This window comes from Ictalurus punctatus, chromosome 5 (assembly GCF_001660625.3).
Source record: "Ictalurus punctatus breed USDA103 chromosome 5, Coco_2.0, whole genome shotgun sequence".
Taxonomy (NCBI): Eukaryota; Metazoa; Chordata; class Actinopteri; order Siluriformes; family Ictaluridae; genus Ictalurus; species Ictalurus punctatus.
In genome coordinates, this window is record NC_030420.2 from 16,380,486 (window position 1) to 16,392,803 (window position 12,318).

The 12,318-nt window shown below is 38.1% G+C and overlaps 1 protein-coding gene across 2 annotated transcripts in view; it reads right to left on the reverse strand.

Annotated features, from left to right (window-relative positions):
• Window positions 1-12,318, reverse strand: part of crb2b (crumbs cell polarity complex component 2b) — a 66,202-nt gene that overhangs the window by 14,203 nt on the left and 39,681 nt on the right. For both annotated transcript variants that reach the window (XM_017466971.3, XM_017466968.3), the window contains exons 7-8: window positions 1,003-1,926; window positions 252-811 (exon numbers count right to left, since the gene is read on the reverse strand). In XM_017466971.3, the coding sequence (XP_017322460.1) occupies window positions 252-811; window positions 1,003-1,926 (1,484 nt within the window). The remainder of the gene's footprint in view (window positions 1-251; window positions 812-1,002; window positions 1,927-12,318) is intronic.

Here is a 12,318-nt window from a genome sequence, read left to right on the forward strand (position 1 = left end):
TTCAGAAAGACTGAGATAATCTATAAAGTAAGTATTAAAGACAAAGGGGTTTTTCCAGCTCTGATTCAACACACCTAATTCAACCTGACAATTATTTGTGTTGATTCAGATTACTAATATATACTAATCTGAGAAAGGTTTAATTCTTCTGAGATATGACAATCTTAACATACTGTAGGATCATATTTTATCCAGTTCCTTTAAGTGATACTTATTTTTAGACATATCCTCAACAAAAGATAATATCTTACCTTACATGCTTCATCACTGACACAGTGCTCCAGCAAGTTATGTGAAATATCTGCTAAGTAGCTTGGTTGTTCATGTATTTTGATTATTTTGTTTAAGCTCATGTAGAGCTGAGTGTCATCCAGACGTACATCTTGTAGGCAACCTTTGAAATGACCACCCCAAGGTGTAGCATCACCTTCTTCAGGAAGTCCACCAAGATATACCACATCTCCTGCCTGCACTTCAAGCTCAGGAAACGTCCCAGGTCTAAAAAGTATTTCTGTATGGTTGAAGTATAAAAATCCTCCATGGACATTGATGGTAATCAGCATCTTCTCCCCATCTGTGATGAATGTGGAACTCTCTCTTATAGAAGAGTACACAGCAACATTTATTGTGCCTCTCCTCAGGAACACTGAGAGATATGCCTGATTCCCCCGTTTCAATTGGAGAATAAGGCCACTGGTTTTCAATGTTCGCAATAAAAATGATACACTAATGTTACCAGAATGGCTCTGAGTTATGGGAAATGCAGCAAAGCTTCTATTATGCTCATGGTTGAATGTCCATGAAGGGTACTCTGAAGAGGAAGGCATTATATATTTTATACATATATATATTTCTATATATAAATTTATATATATATATATATATATTGGAAAAGTATATCTAATGAGCATGCATTATAAAATGTTTAATGGTTATAGATTTTCAATATTATGCAATTCATTATTTTGGTCAGCATGCCATTTACCCCAGACAAGATCTTACCATAGGAACAGATGTTTCCATAAAATGGCCTGTGGCAGTCACACTTGTATTCAGTCCAAAGGTCTACACACTTTCCTTGATGAGAGCAAGAATCTAGATGGCACCATTCAGGCTTTTCACAGCCCAGTTGGATGTAAGTGACATTCTCTTGGGAGAAGTTATGGGGCAGAATAAGCTGAGAACTGATGACAAAGTCCTCCATGCAACCAACAAATCCTGTCCACGTCTTTGTTTTCTTCAGATAATCTTGTGGGACCCCACCAATGTAAACTTTTTCCAGACAATGTGGAGGGAAAAAAAGATGTTGACCCTGATCTGTCTGCTGAATATATGTGTAATTCTTATCTAATAAAGTCACAACCAGCATGTCATCTACAGAAACAGACACTGCATGCCACAACCCATTGTTAAAAGTCCCATGAAGTTCCACCACCAGCTTTAAGTCCCCTGATTCTGCTGTAGCAAGGAGATTTCCACCATTCATCTCCAGTGTGAAGAAATGCTGTGCATTTCCCCTGAAGAACAGCACTGCATCTTGTAAAGTTGTCCTGAACCGCAGCAAAACAGTGGTTGCCTCATTGTTATAAGTCTTGTTATAAGGAATCTCCACCACCACATAGGCTGCTTTAGAGAATGAGAAAGTGGTGGGAATGCTACAGTTGTCACCGGAGAAGCCAGAAGGACACCTGCACCTAAAAAGGTGTTTGTCTCCACGTAGGAAAGGTTCACACATGCCTCCATTGTTGCAGGGCTCATCCACACAGCCAGTTAAAGCAATGTCACAGTTACGGCCACCCCAAGGCAGCTGATCAGGTACTGATACATTGCAGTGACAGGCATAGTCATTAATGACATCCTCACACAAGGCACCATTCTGACAAGGTGCACTTTCACACTCATCAATGTTCACTTCACATATGAAACCTAGAAAAAGAAGACGACGACAAGAGTCATAATTTAAAGCAATAATAAACAATAAGCTAGTCCAGTTTCATTTGACCATTGTTTTTACTTCACAGTGATTAATATATTGCCAAAAATATTTAAAATATTATGTATTACTTTTTTAAAGTTGTAGATTTAATGCAATATACACAAATATTTTATATGTTCTCTTTCATATGTTTGGATGTTTGGGCAGAGCCAGTTATTTTGTCAGCTGATGAATCAGTTTTGATAGAACAAAGAGACAAGCTAGCATAAGAAACAAGATGGCATAAGAAACATCTGCAATGCCTTTCTTACACTGACACATTCAGCAAGGCCTTTTCTTCAAGATATACTACAGTTAACTTACAAACTGACCTCTCTGTGAAAAATATTAGCTGTAACATCTCTAAGGTCTGCACTGGATAGTGTAGCATCATCACATATGAGAAAAACTCCCACAGTTAACTTGCATGCCAACAAACAACTTTTGCAATAATGGGAGTAAAGATGTTGAAAAAATAGCATATAGCTTCCAACTAGCATAGAGAGAATATGAGAACATGTCATTAAATGCCATAGGGCACTTCTTTTATTCAGAGTAACTTATTTTTCTAATAACAACAACAATATTGGGTTCATATTTAACAATACTTACATTAACAAATGACTGGGCCATTTATGATTCTCAAAATTGCTCAGATCTTAGTATAAATAACTTTACATTTCTTCAGCAAGATGTTTCTTCAATAAGACTATATTTGTAGTGGACTGACATAGGACCTTTATAAAACATTTATAAGCACTGCACAAATATTTTTACAAAGAATTGATGGAAATTTTCAGCTTATAGCAAATCTCTTTAGGGGACAGAGGTTTTATGTGACGTTCTAAACTGGAAAACAGTGTTTCATAACAGGGCTATTAATGCAAATTTGATTGCCATTTATATTCATGTCATAAATATACTCAGCAAAAAAGCAACGTCCTCTCACATTCAATTGCTTCTATTTAAATCAAATTTCTTAACATGTGTAAATATTTGTATTAACATAAAAATATTCAACAAGTGAGACATACACTGAACAAGTTTCATAGACATTTGAAATGACAGAAATGGAATAATGAGTCCCTGAATAAAGGGGGGGTGGGGGGTGGGGGGGATGTCAATATCAAAAGTAACAGTCAGTATCTGGTGTTGACAACAGCTGCTTTAAGTACTACAGTGCATCTCATCCTCATGGACTGTACCAGGTTTGCCAGCTGGCCTTCCTGTCTCCCTGTAGCACTGTCTTGGGTGTCTTACATTACAGACATTGCAGTTTATTACTCTGGCCACATCTGAAGTCCTCATGCCTCCCTGCAGCAGGCCTATGGCATGTTCACGCAGGTGAGCAGGCACCCTAGGCATTTTCTTCTAGTGTTTTTCAGAGTCAGTAGAAAGGTCTCTTTAGTGTCCTAGGTTATTGTAACTGGGACCTTAATTGCCTACCGCCTGTAAAGTGTGAGTGTCTTAAGGACTGTTGCACAGGTGCCTGTGCAATAATTGTTTATGGTTCATTGAACAAGCATAAAAAACATTGTTTAAACCCTTTCCAATAAAGATTTGTAAAGCTTATTTCGATTTTACAAAATTATCTTTAAAATACAGTCTCCTGAAAAAGGGACATTTCTTTTATTGCTGAGTATATAATTCTGGTACTTCATAATAGTTTTGAATGCAAGTGGACCACCAGTATTTCAGTTCAAGCACATGTCATGCTCTATAATTACCATAATCAAAAAGACACAATTCAGTATTTGTCAACAGACCTTTAAAAAAAAAATGAAAAATGCTGCTTGCATAAGTATTCAACCCCTTCAGACTAATACTTGGTAGAACCACCTTTTCTACAATAGCAGCTTAAATTCTGTTGGGGCCCAGAGAACCCATGTCACACCCCTCTTCATCTCCCTCCACTGGCTTCCTGTAGTCGCCCGCATCAAATTAAAGGCCTTGATGCTCACCTACAAGACCTTGTCTGGAACAGCATCCTCCTACCTCAACTCTCTCCTGAAGGCTTACATTCCCTCACGCAATCTGCGATCAATCAACGACCGACGCTTAGTAATACCTACTCAGCGTGGCTCAAGGTCCTTTTCAAGAACATTCAAACTAACTGTTCCTCATTGGTGGAATGAACTTCCAACCTCAATCCGGACCACAGAATCTCTCACCATCTTCAAAAAACAGCGAAAGACCCACCTCTTCCGTGAACACCTAACCAACCCATAAAATAAATAAATAAATAAATAAATAAATAATAAAAATTATCTGGCACTTACACCTCTACTCTGCGCACTTTGCTTCTTCTGGAACTCAATTAACGGATCTTGTATGGTAGTACTACTTGTATTATTCTCTGCTTGATATATCACTTTGCTTGTATTTTCTCATTTATAAGTCGCTTTGGATAAAAGCACCTGCTAAATGAATAAATGTAAATGTAAGTTCCCACCAGTATTGCACACTGATTTCACCCATTTTCACCCATCCTTCCAGGCACATTTGCTCCAGGTCCTTCAGGTTGGTTGGATGTTGCTTGAGATTTTATAGTTTTTAGCCATTTCAACTTATAGATTTATTTGGTTTTCACTGTCTAATTCTAAAAGAACAAACTAGAGTGGTAATTTATCTGTTGAATATTGCTATTATCAAAATTTACACTGTTTGGGATAATCATTTAGTCACACAGTGGTGTCAATACAATGGTTGTTAACTGCAGCATTTGACACTACTAAACATGATATCTTACTGGATAGTCTAGAAAATATGAACAGTGAACAATACAAAGAAGAGGGAAGGAAAACTATTTAACTTTTCTCAATAACTATGTAAAGTACACTACATTATCAAACATAATACATATGGTAGATTATTTAAGGGCTAAACATTTGCTGTTTCAAGAATGCCAAATACTCCACACTATGCTAATGTAAATGGCCATGGAAGAGTGCCATGGAAAGCAAATACACCCACACTTTACCTGTCAGGGGGAGCAGCCCACACCAAATCACTGACACTTGCAATCGTCTCATCCTGCTAAAACATCCAAGCAACAGTGACATTCCTCAACATGCTGTGACAGACAATAACAGAAAATTGACAGGTCCCAAGGCAGCCATTCAACAACTATCTCTCTTCTTTGTCACAGCATATCGCTCTCATGCTCTCTCCTGATTGTGTCTCATAAGCACAAAGGTATCACGGTATCACACACACGCACACACACACGCACACACACGCACCCCTCCACTCAGTACCAGGCAGCCAGTGGTGATTACAGGATGAGTCCATTACCACTCCCCCACAGCCAAGCTGCTTGGGATAATAATCCACCATGCTTCCCTCCCTTGCTCTCCCTCCATCCAACTCCCTCTTTTTCTTGTCCCAGCTGGCCTTTGTCAGTGCTGACAACAGGAATGCCTGTCCACTCAGGGTGTAAGCCAGCAACACCAGCCTATGACACACTCATTACAGAGTACGTGATTTTAAAGGGAAAAGAGCTCCAGCAAGAATGCCATAAGCAGTGAGTGAAGAGAACTGATTTTGCTCAAATTAGTGGTGCAACAGTGTTATATCAAGTTAAAAGAGCTGAAATTCCGTGCATAGCACACACTATATTTGTATTAAATGTAACTGAAAAAAGTATTTGTACGAACAGAACTATTTAACTAATAGTTTACCTTTTAGCTTACATACACATTTGTGTTGATTTAGGGATAATCAGGGCTAAGGAGCTTTTTCTCCTTCCATACTGCTACATTTCCAACAGATATATACACACATTCAATGAAAGCAAACCCTGGACAAAGCTGATATATGGCACCTGCAGCAGCTTTGTTCTTCCTTCATTTGCCTTTCTGCTTTCTGCCATTACATTCATTACATTTCATTGTCTATGTACACTGTAAAAAAGGATTTTGGAGGATGGTAAATACAACCATGCAAATCATTTAAATTTTACTTAAGTATAATAGTAAGCAAATGAAATATATAATAATGGGTAAATTCTACCTACACTACCTACTAGTTAACAGTAATAACTGCAACATAAAATATACCCCAAGATATCCACCTTTTCCCTACACCCATGACGTTTTGCGCAAATTATGGGAGTAACTTCCATTAAGACGTAAACAAACCTTTCACTGTGGTGTTGATAGTCATTCATTCATAGCAAAATGTGGAATCACACTCTGACAAAGCTTATAAAGGACATAATCAGCATACCCGTCCCTTCCTTAATACAGGGATGGAAGGACAACTTAGAAAAAGTGGCCACGGATAACTTACAGTAGCATATTTAGCCATTTTGTTGATTCAGTTGTTTGTGATGATAAGGCAATGAAGAGCTTGGTGGCTTACCACTACCTGTACAGTAATAAAGTGATATCAAAATAATTTTGTGTACAACCCCAATTCCAAAAAAGGCGCTGTGTAAAATGTAAATATAAACAGAATGCAATGATTTGCAAATCTCATAAACCCAAATGTTATTCACAATAGAACATAGAAAACATATCAAATGTTTAAACTGAGTAAATGTACCATCATAAGAAAAAAATAAGGCAATTTTGAATTTAATGGCAGCAATACATCTCAAAAAAGTTGGGACGGAGACAACAAAAGGCTGGAAAAGTAAGTGTTATTAAAAAAGAAAAAATAGTATCTTAGAGATGCAGAGTCTCTCAGAAGTAAATATGAGCAGAGGATCACCAATCTGCTAAAAACTGCGTCTACAAATTGTGGACAGACAAATCATAATTTGAAATTCCTTTTGAAACCATGGACGCCGTGTCCTCTAAACTAAAGAGGACTAAAGAGGAGAGAGACCATCCGGCTTTTAATCAACGCTCAGTTCAAAAGCCTATGGAATGGGTAGTTTGCACATCTGGAAAGGCACCATCAGTGCTGAAAGGTATATGCAGATTTTAGAGAAACATATGCTTCCATCCAGATTCCATCCCATCTTTACTTCTGAGAGACTCTGCCTCTCTAAGATACTCTTTTAATAGCCAATCATGTTAATGATCTGTTGCCAATTAACCTAATTAGTTGCAAAATGTTCCTACAGCTGCTTCTTTTTCATGACATTTACTTTTCCAGCCTTTTGGTGCCCCCATCCCAACTTTTGTAAGACATTTTACAGCCATCAAATTCAAAATTACCTTATTTTTTCTTAAAATGGTACAATTGCTCAGTTTTTATATAATTTCCAGGTTCTATTGTGAATTAGATATGGGTTTATGAGATTTGCAAATAACTTCATTCTGTTTTTATTTACATTTTATACAGTGTCCCAGCTTTTTTGGAATTGGGGTTGTACCTAAAGCCAAAAGAGTCAGGAAACGGGCTTGGATGCAAGTGGTACTTAATCCAGGTACTTAATCCTTCTATTAACCATGGCAAACAAAACCAAGATGTGATCCAAAAACATGGTAAATAAACAGGCACAGGTCAGGCGATGTACAAACAGAGTCAACAAGGTCAAGCAAGATAAAGGATTATAAACAGACTAAGGTCAAAACCAGAATAGTAAATAAACAATGGATTGGTAATGACTGGTACAGAAAGACACAGAGCGTGAACTGAATGTCCTTATATACTGTGAGTGTGCTGGGATGTGAATGAGTCTAGGTGTGTGTAATCAGTAATCAGGTAAGTGTGAATGTGAAAGTATTTGGGGGTTGTAGTACTCAGTGGTCATTTCTGTAGGCCACGCTGTGTATTGGGCATTGTAGTTGGATGCCTTCTCTGGCACCGATATGACAGAAGCCACGTGATAAGTCACGTGGCTTGTTTTTTAACAAGAAGCCGCAGTGATACAGGCACAAATGTCCTCCAAGGTGGGCACTGGATGGGGACCCGCACTCTCTGGACCTCTTAGATTTCATGGTCTATGTCCCAGGTGAGTGTCCAAACAAAGCATGATTTGGGCAGAATGTATTCTTCTGTCATCTCACATAGGTGTGCTGGGTATATGGTGGTAGGAAAGCTGAACCTTGAGAACAGTAGTGCCCTGTGTGCCTGATGTGAGTTGAGTCGTTTGGCAGATTTGATGTCCTCCAGGTTTTTGTGGTCAGTATCTATGGTGAATGGGTGGAGGCCATTTCTCTACTGTCCTTTATTAGAGTATGACCCCAACCAATGTTTCAGATGTGCTAACCTCTGTTTTGAAACATTTCGTGGGCTCAGGGGTGCTGTGGTAAAAGGCATTCTTTAGTTGTTCAAAGGTTTGGTTGGCCATGGGGTTCCATTGCAGCTTATTAGTCCCTCTAGTCAACTGGGTAGTCAGTGGGGTGGCAGTGCTGCTGAAGCCTCATATGAACCACGGGTAGAAATTGGCAAACCCCAGGAATTGCTGTAGTTCCTTGAAACTGGTTGGCACAGGCCACTTGGTTACTGCAGAGACTTTGTCCATGCGCACCCCCTCTGGTGCTGAGGATTGCCACAATAAAAGCAGAGCCTCTCCTTTTGATGCCTTTGGTGTTCCACAGCCTTGAGCTTTGCCTGTCCTAGTTGCATGGGCTCTGTGGTCTGGATTTCCAGAACAGGAGTGCTGACCCCTGACTGACAATAGCTCGTTATTTATTTATCAGGACGTCACACAGGATTGACATGTCCATCAAGAAGTCAAAGCATGATCACTGTATCAGCATGACAAGCTAGTTCTTTGAGCAAATCCTCATTTAACCCTTGGTGGTAAACAACTTTGAGAGCAGGCTCATTCCAGCCACTGCCTGCTGCTATCGTGCAGAAGCAGAGAGCATATTTGCACTAGAGCTTCAACAACTTATCAATAAAATCGATAATAATCGATTATGAAAATCGTTGTCAATGAATCTCATTATCGATTAGTTGGTCTGTGCACAATACATTTACTTATTACATTACTTCTATTACGAAAACACGCTTCAGAGAGTAAATACTAAAGTTGTGTCCCAAATGACATACTATACACTTTCACTATGCACTACCGTCTAATGCAGTGTTTCTCATGCGGACCCCTAGTGGTCAGTGGTGTAATTGCAGGGGGTCCGTAGGAAAGTTTTTAAAATGTTTTAAATAATATTGTATATATTTTTTGTTAAATGAATCAAAACATATTAAAATGAGATGTTTTAAAATTAATAAATTTGGTTATTAGCAAATATCACATTAGCTGAGCTGATGTTCGTTCATTGATGGATTTATTTAAAATTTATTTACAAATGAAATGATAATTTTCAAAAACCTAGGCGTGGTAGACAAGTTCATGTTTTGCATTGATGGATAAAATAAACAAAGGATAATTCAGAGAGTCAAATTAAATGTCACACCAACAGTAAAATGTAAAAAATAAAATGTTTTCATAAAATTTAAATGTTTAATATTAATAAAATAAAGCGACATATATATTATATATATATATATATATATATATATATATATATATATATATATATATATATATATATATATATATATATGAATAACTGTTTAATGTATAGCCTATAATTGTTGTGGAGTGAGGGGGTCCTTATGGATTGTTTGAAATATGCTAGGGGTCCAAACCTCACAAAAGGTTGTGAACCACTGGTCTAGTGTATGAATTTTAGAAAAGTAATATTGTCTCAAATAGAACACATTAGTTTTTTACTAACCTGAAAGCCCTCCCCCATCCGATCAATCGAAAAAATAATCAGCCAACTAATCGATTATGAAAATACTCGTTAGTTGTAGCCCTAATTTGCACCCTCCCAACGCTTCATATGAGTGGGTTTTCTAGCAGGTTTTCTTGGTTCCAGATGGCATTTGCACAATCTAGCGCTTTATCTGTCAGCAGGTTGATGAACTGAATGACCCTGGTGTTATCAGGAATCTACTCTTGACCAGTAAAGTAAAGCAAGCAGGGCGTGTATTTTGCAATGAGTGAGTGAAATGAATGTCCTTATATACTGTAAGTGTGCCGGGATCTGATTGAGTCTAGTCTAGATGTGTGTAATCAGTAATCAGGTGAGTGTGAATGTGAAAGTGTATGGGGGTTGTAGTACTCAGTGGCCATTTCTGTAGGCCGCGCTGTGTGTTGGGGATTGTAGTTGGACACCTTCTGTGGACCGACATGACAGTAAATTAATAAAGAGTAAGAAAGGCTGTTGTTTCTTCTATAAAGTTAGAGAATGCAGTCAGGCAAGGCAAGACAGGCATGTCATGCACTGATGTGCAAAAGAAGTGGAATGCAAGTGTGAGGAAGAATGTAGGGCTGAGGAAGCCAAAGCTCACCATCTTAACTTTAGGACTGTGAATGTAGCACTCTTTAATCGAGAAATTAATTTTCGCTGCTTGTAAATGCAGCCACAAACAGCACATGTTATTCCTGAGCTTCATAAACACATTTCAACCTATTTCCAAGTAAAGCAATAAACAGTATTAGTTTTTAACACACACAAATCACAACATAAACAACACCTACTGCCGTCAGAGCAAGCTAGTCAACTCTGCGCTACTACTTCCACCGGAAGTTCTATCCATAATCATTTCGATAGCAGCGCCCCCAGGAAAAAGTTAGATTAGCCCTGCACTGCAACGTGCTCATGGGTCAATCATTTTAATTGGCGGGACCAGGGAGTGTTGAGCTGCTGGTAAGGTTTCAGTTTAACATATTGCTGTGTATCATATCATGAATGCAAATGATAACTTATTTAATTGCAGGATCTATCACAAGCAGGCGCACGGTGGCTTAATGGTTAGCACGGTCAACACACACCGCCAGGGTTGGGGGTTCGAATTCCTGCCGCATGCAGAGTTTGCATGTTTTTTCCGTGCTTTGGGGGTTTCCCCTGGTACATCGGATTCCTCCCCCTTTCGAAAGACATGCATGGTAGGCTGATTGGCATGTCCAAAGTGCCTGTAGTGTGTGAATGTGTATGTGATTGTGCCCTGCGACGGATTGGCACCCTGTCCAGGGTGTACCCCGCCTTGTGCCTGATGCTCCATAGGATAGTCTCCAGGTTCCCTGTGACCTTGTAGGATAAGTGGTATAGAAAATGAATGGATGGATGGATCCATCACAAGATTTGTAGTCATCGTGCTTCTGTGTTAGACCAGGAATATAAGTTTGTAGTCTTCTCTAGCACTGGCAGTGTGTCTTTGATAACTAGCAAGCTAATTAACAGGAGCAGTGTTAATGCCAGAATTGAACGTGCAAGCAATGTGAGCTACTTAACATTAATTCTAAAATTTAGCAGTGAAAAAAAGCCTGAAGCAATGTGCATGGTAAGAATGTTTTTATGGTTCATGGTAAGAATGTTTTTACATGGGTATGGTTTCATTGTACAGTATTGCATTCTTGGCTGAACCTAGTTTCAGAGGCTCCAAATTTAAGCTAGCTATCTTTTGGTGCAGGGGTGTTGCTCCCAAGAATTTTATAAAAGTACTTAAAAATTTCTAAGGGGGTTCGGGGGATTGACCCCGCAGGAAATTTTTTTTTGCAAAAACAGCACCAAAGCATTAGATTTTGGTGACTTTGAGCATATTTATTTATTTATTTTATTCATATTATGTATAACAAACATCCGTGTAAGCATGTGCTGCAGATTATTTCATTAGTTCAATTTTACATTTTAATTTACTGTGAAGGGCGGTGCTAAAATTACCTTTGTAAACATTTTTTTAGGTATCAAAACCAGTTACTGTTTGTTTGGTGACAATGACAAACTCCATATTTTTATACCTTGGAACTCTGTTTTACTATGGTAATTGTTAATGTTTTCAGTAATTGTTTATCAATGTAAGTTTACATTTTATTTGATACTTGACCATGCCTAATTTCTATTACAATTCTTGAAATAAATACACATAGGTATACACGCCGTTCAAAAAGACAAGAGAATAAATGGCTTTTTGACATACAAAGCTGGCACCTGAAATCCCATCACAAAAATACAGAAGTGACTTTTGAAAGAACCTGTATATAAAACAACAAATATATATATATACATTTTCATTACATTTACAATTCATTCTCTCCAATCCTAGTCTATCAGAGCCCCCACAACAAATTTATTGCGTTTTGTTTTTCAGAAGTACCAGACAATATACTGAAAGAGACCATTGAAACTGAGAAATTAGCTTCTAAACCAGAGAGGGACAATTCCAGTGTTCTGTTGATTTGTCCTACCTTGTCAGATTTTCCTACCATAACTCATAATTATAGCTATATCTATTGATCCATCGTACCAAAAATCCTACTTGCAGGTTTCTGCTTCACATCTGTGACTACATAAAATAATTCAGTGTAACTGATTCTTATTAGGCAATAGTAGGATGATTTTACAGTGCAAAATACCCTATCAGATTATAAAATA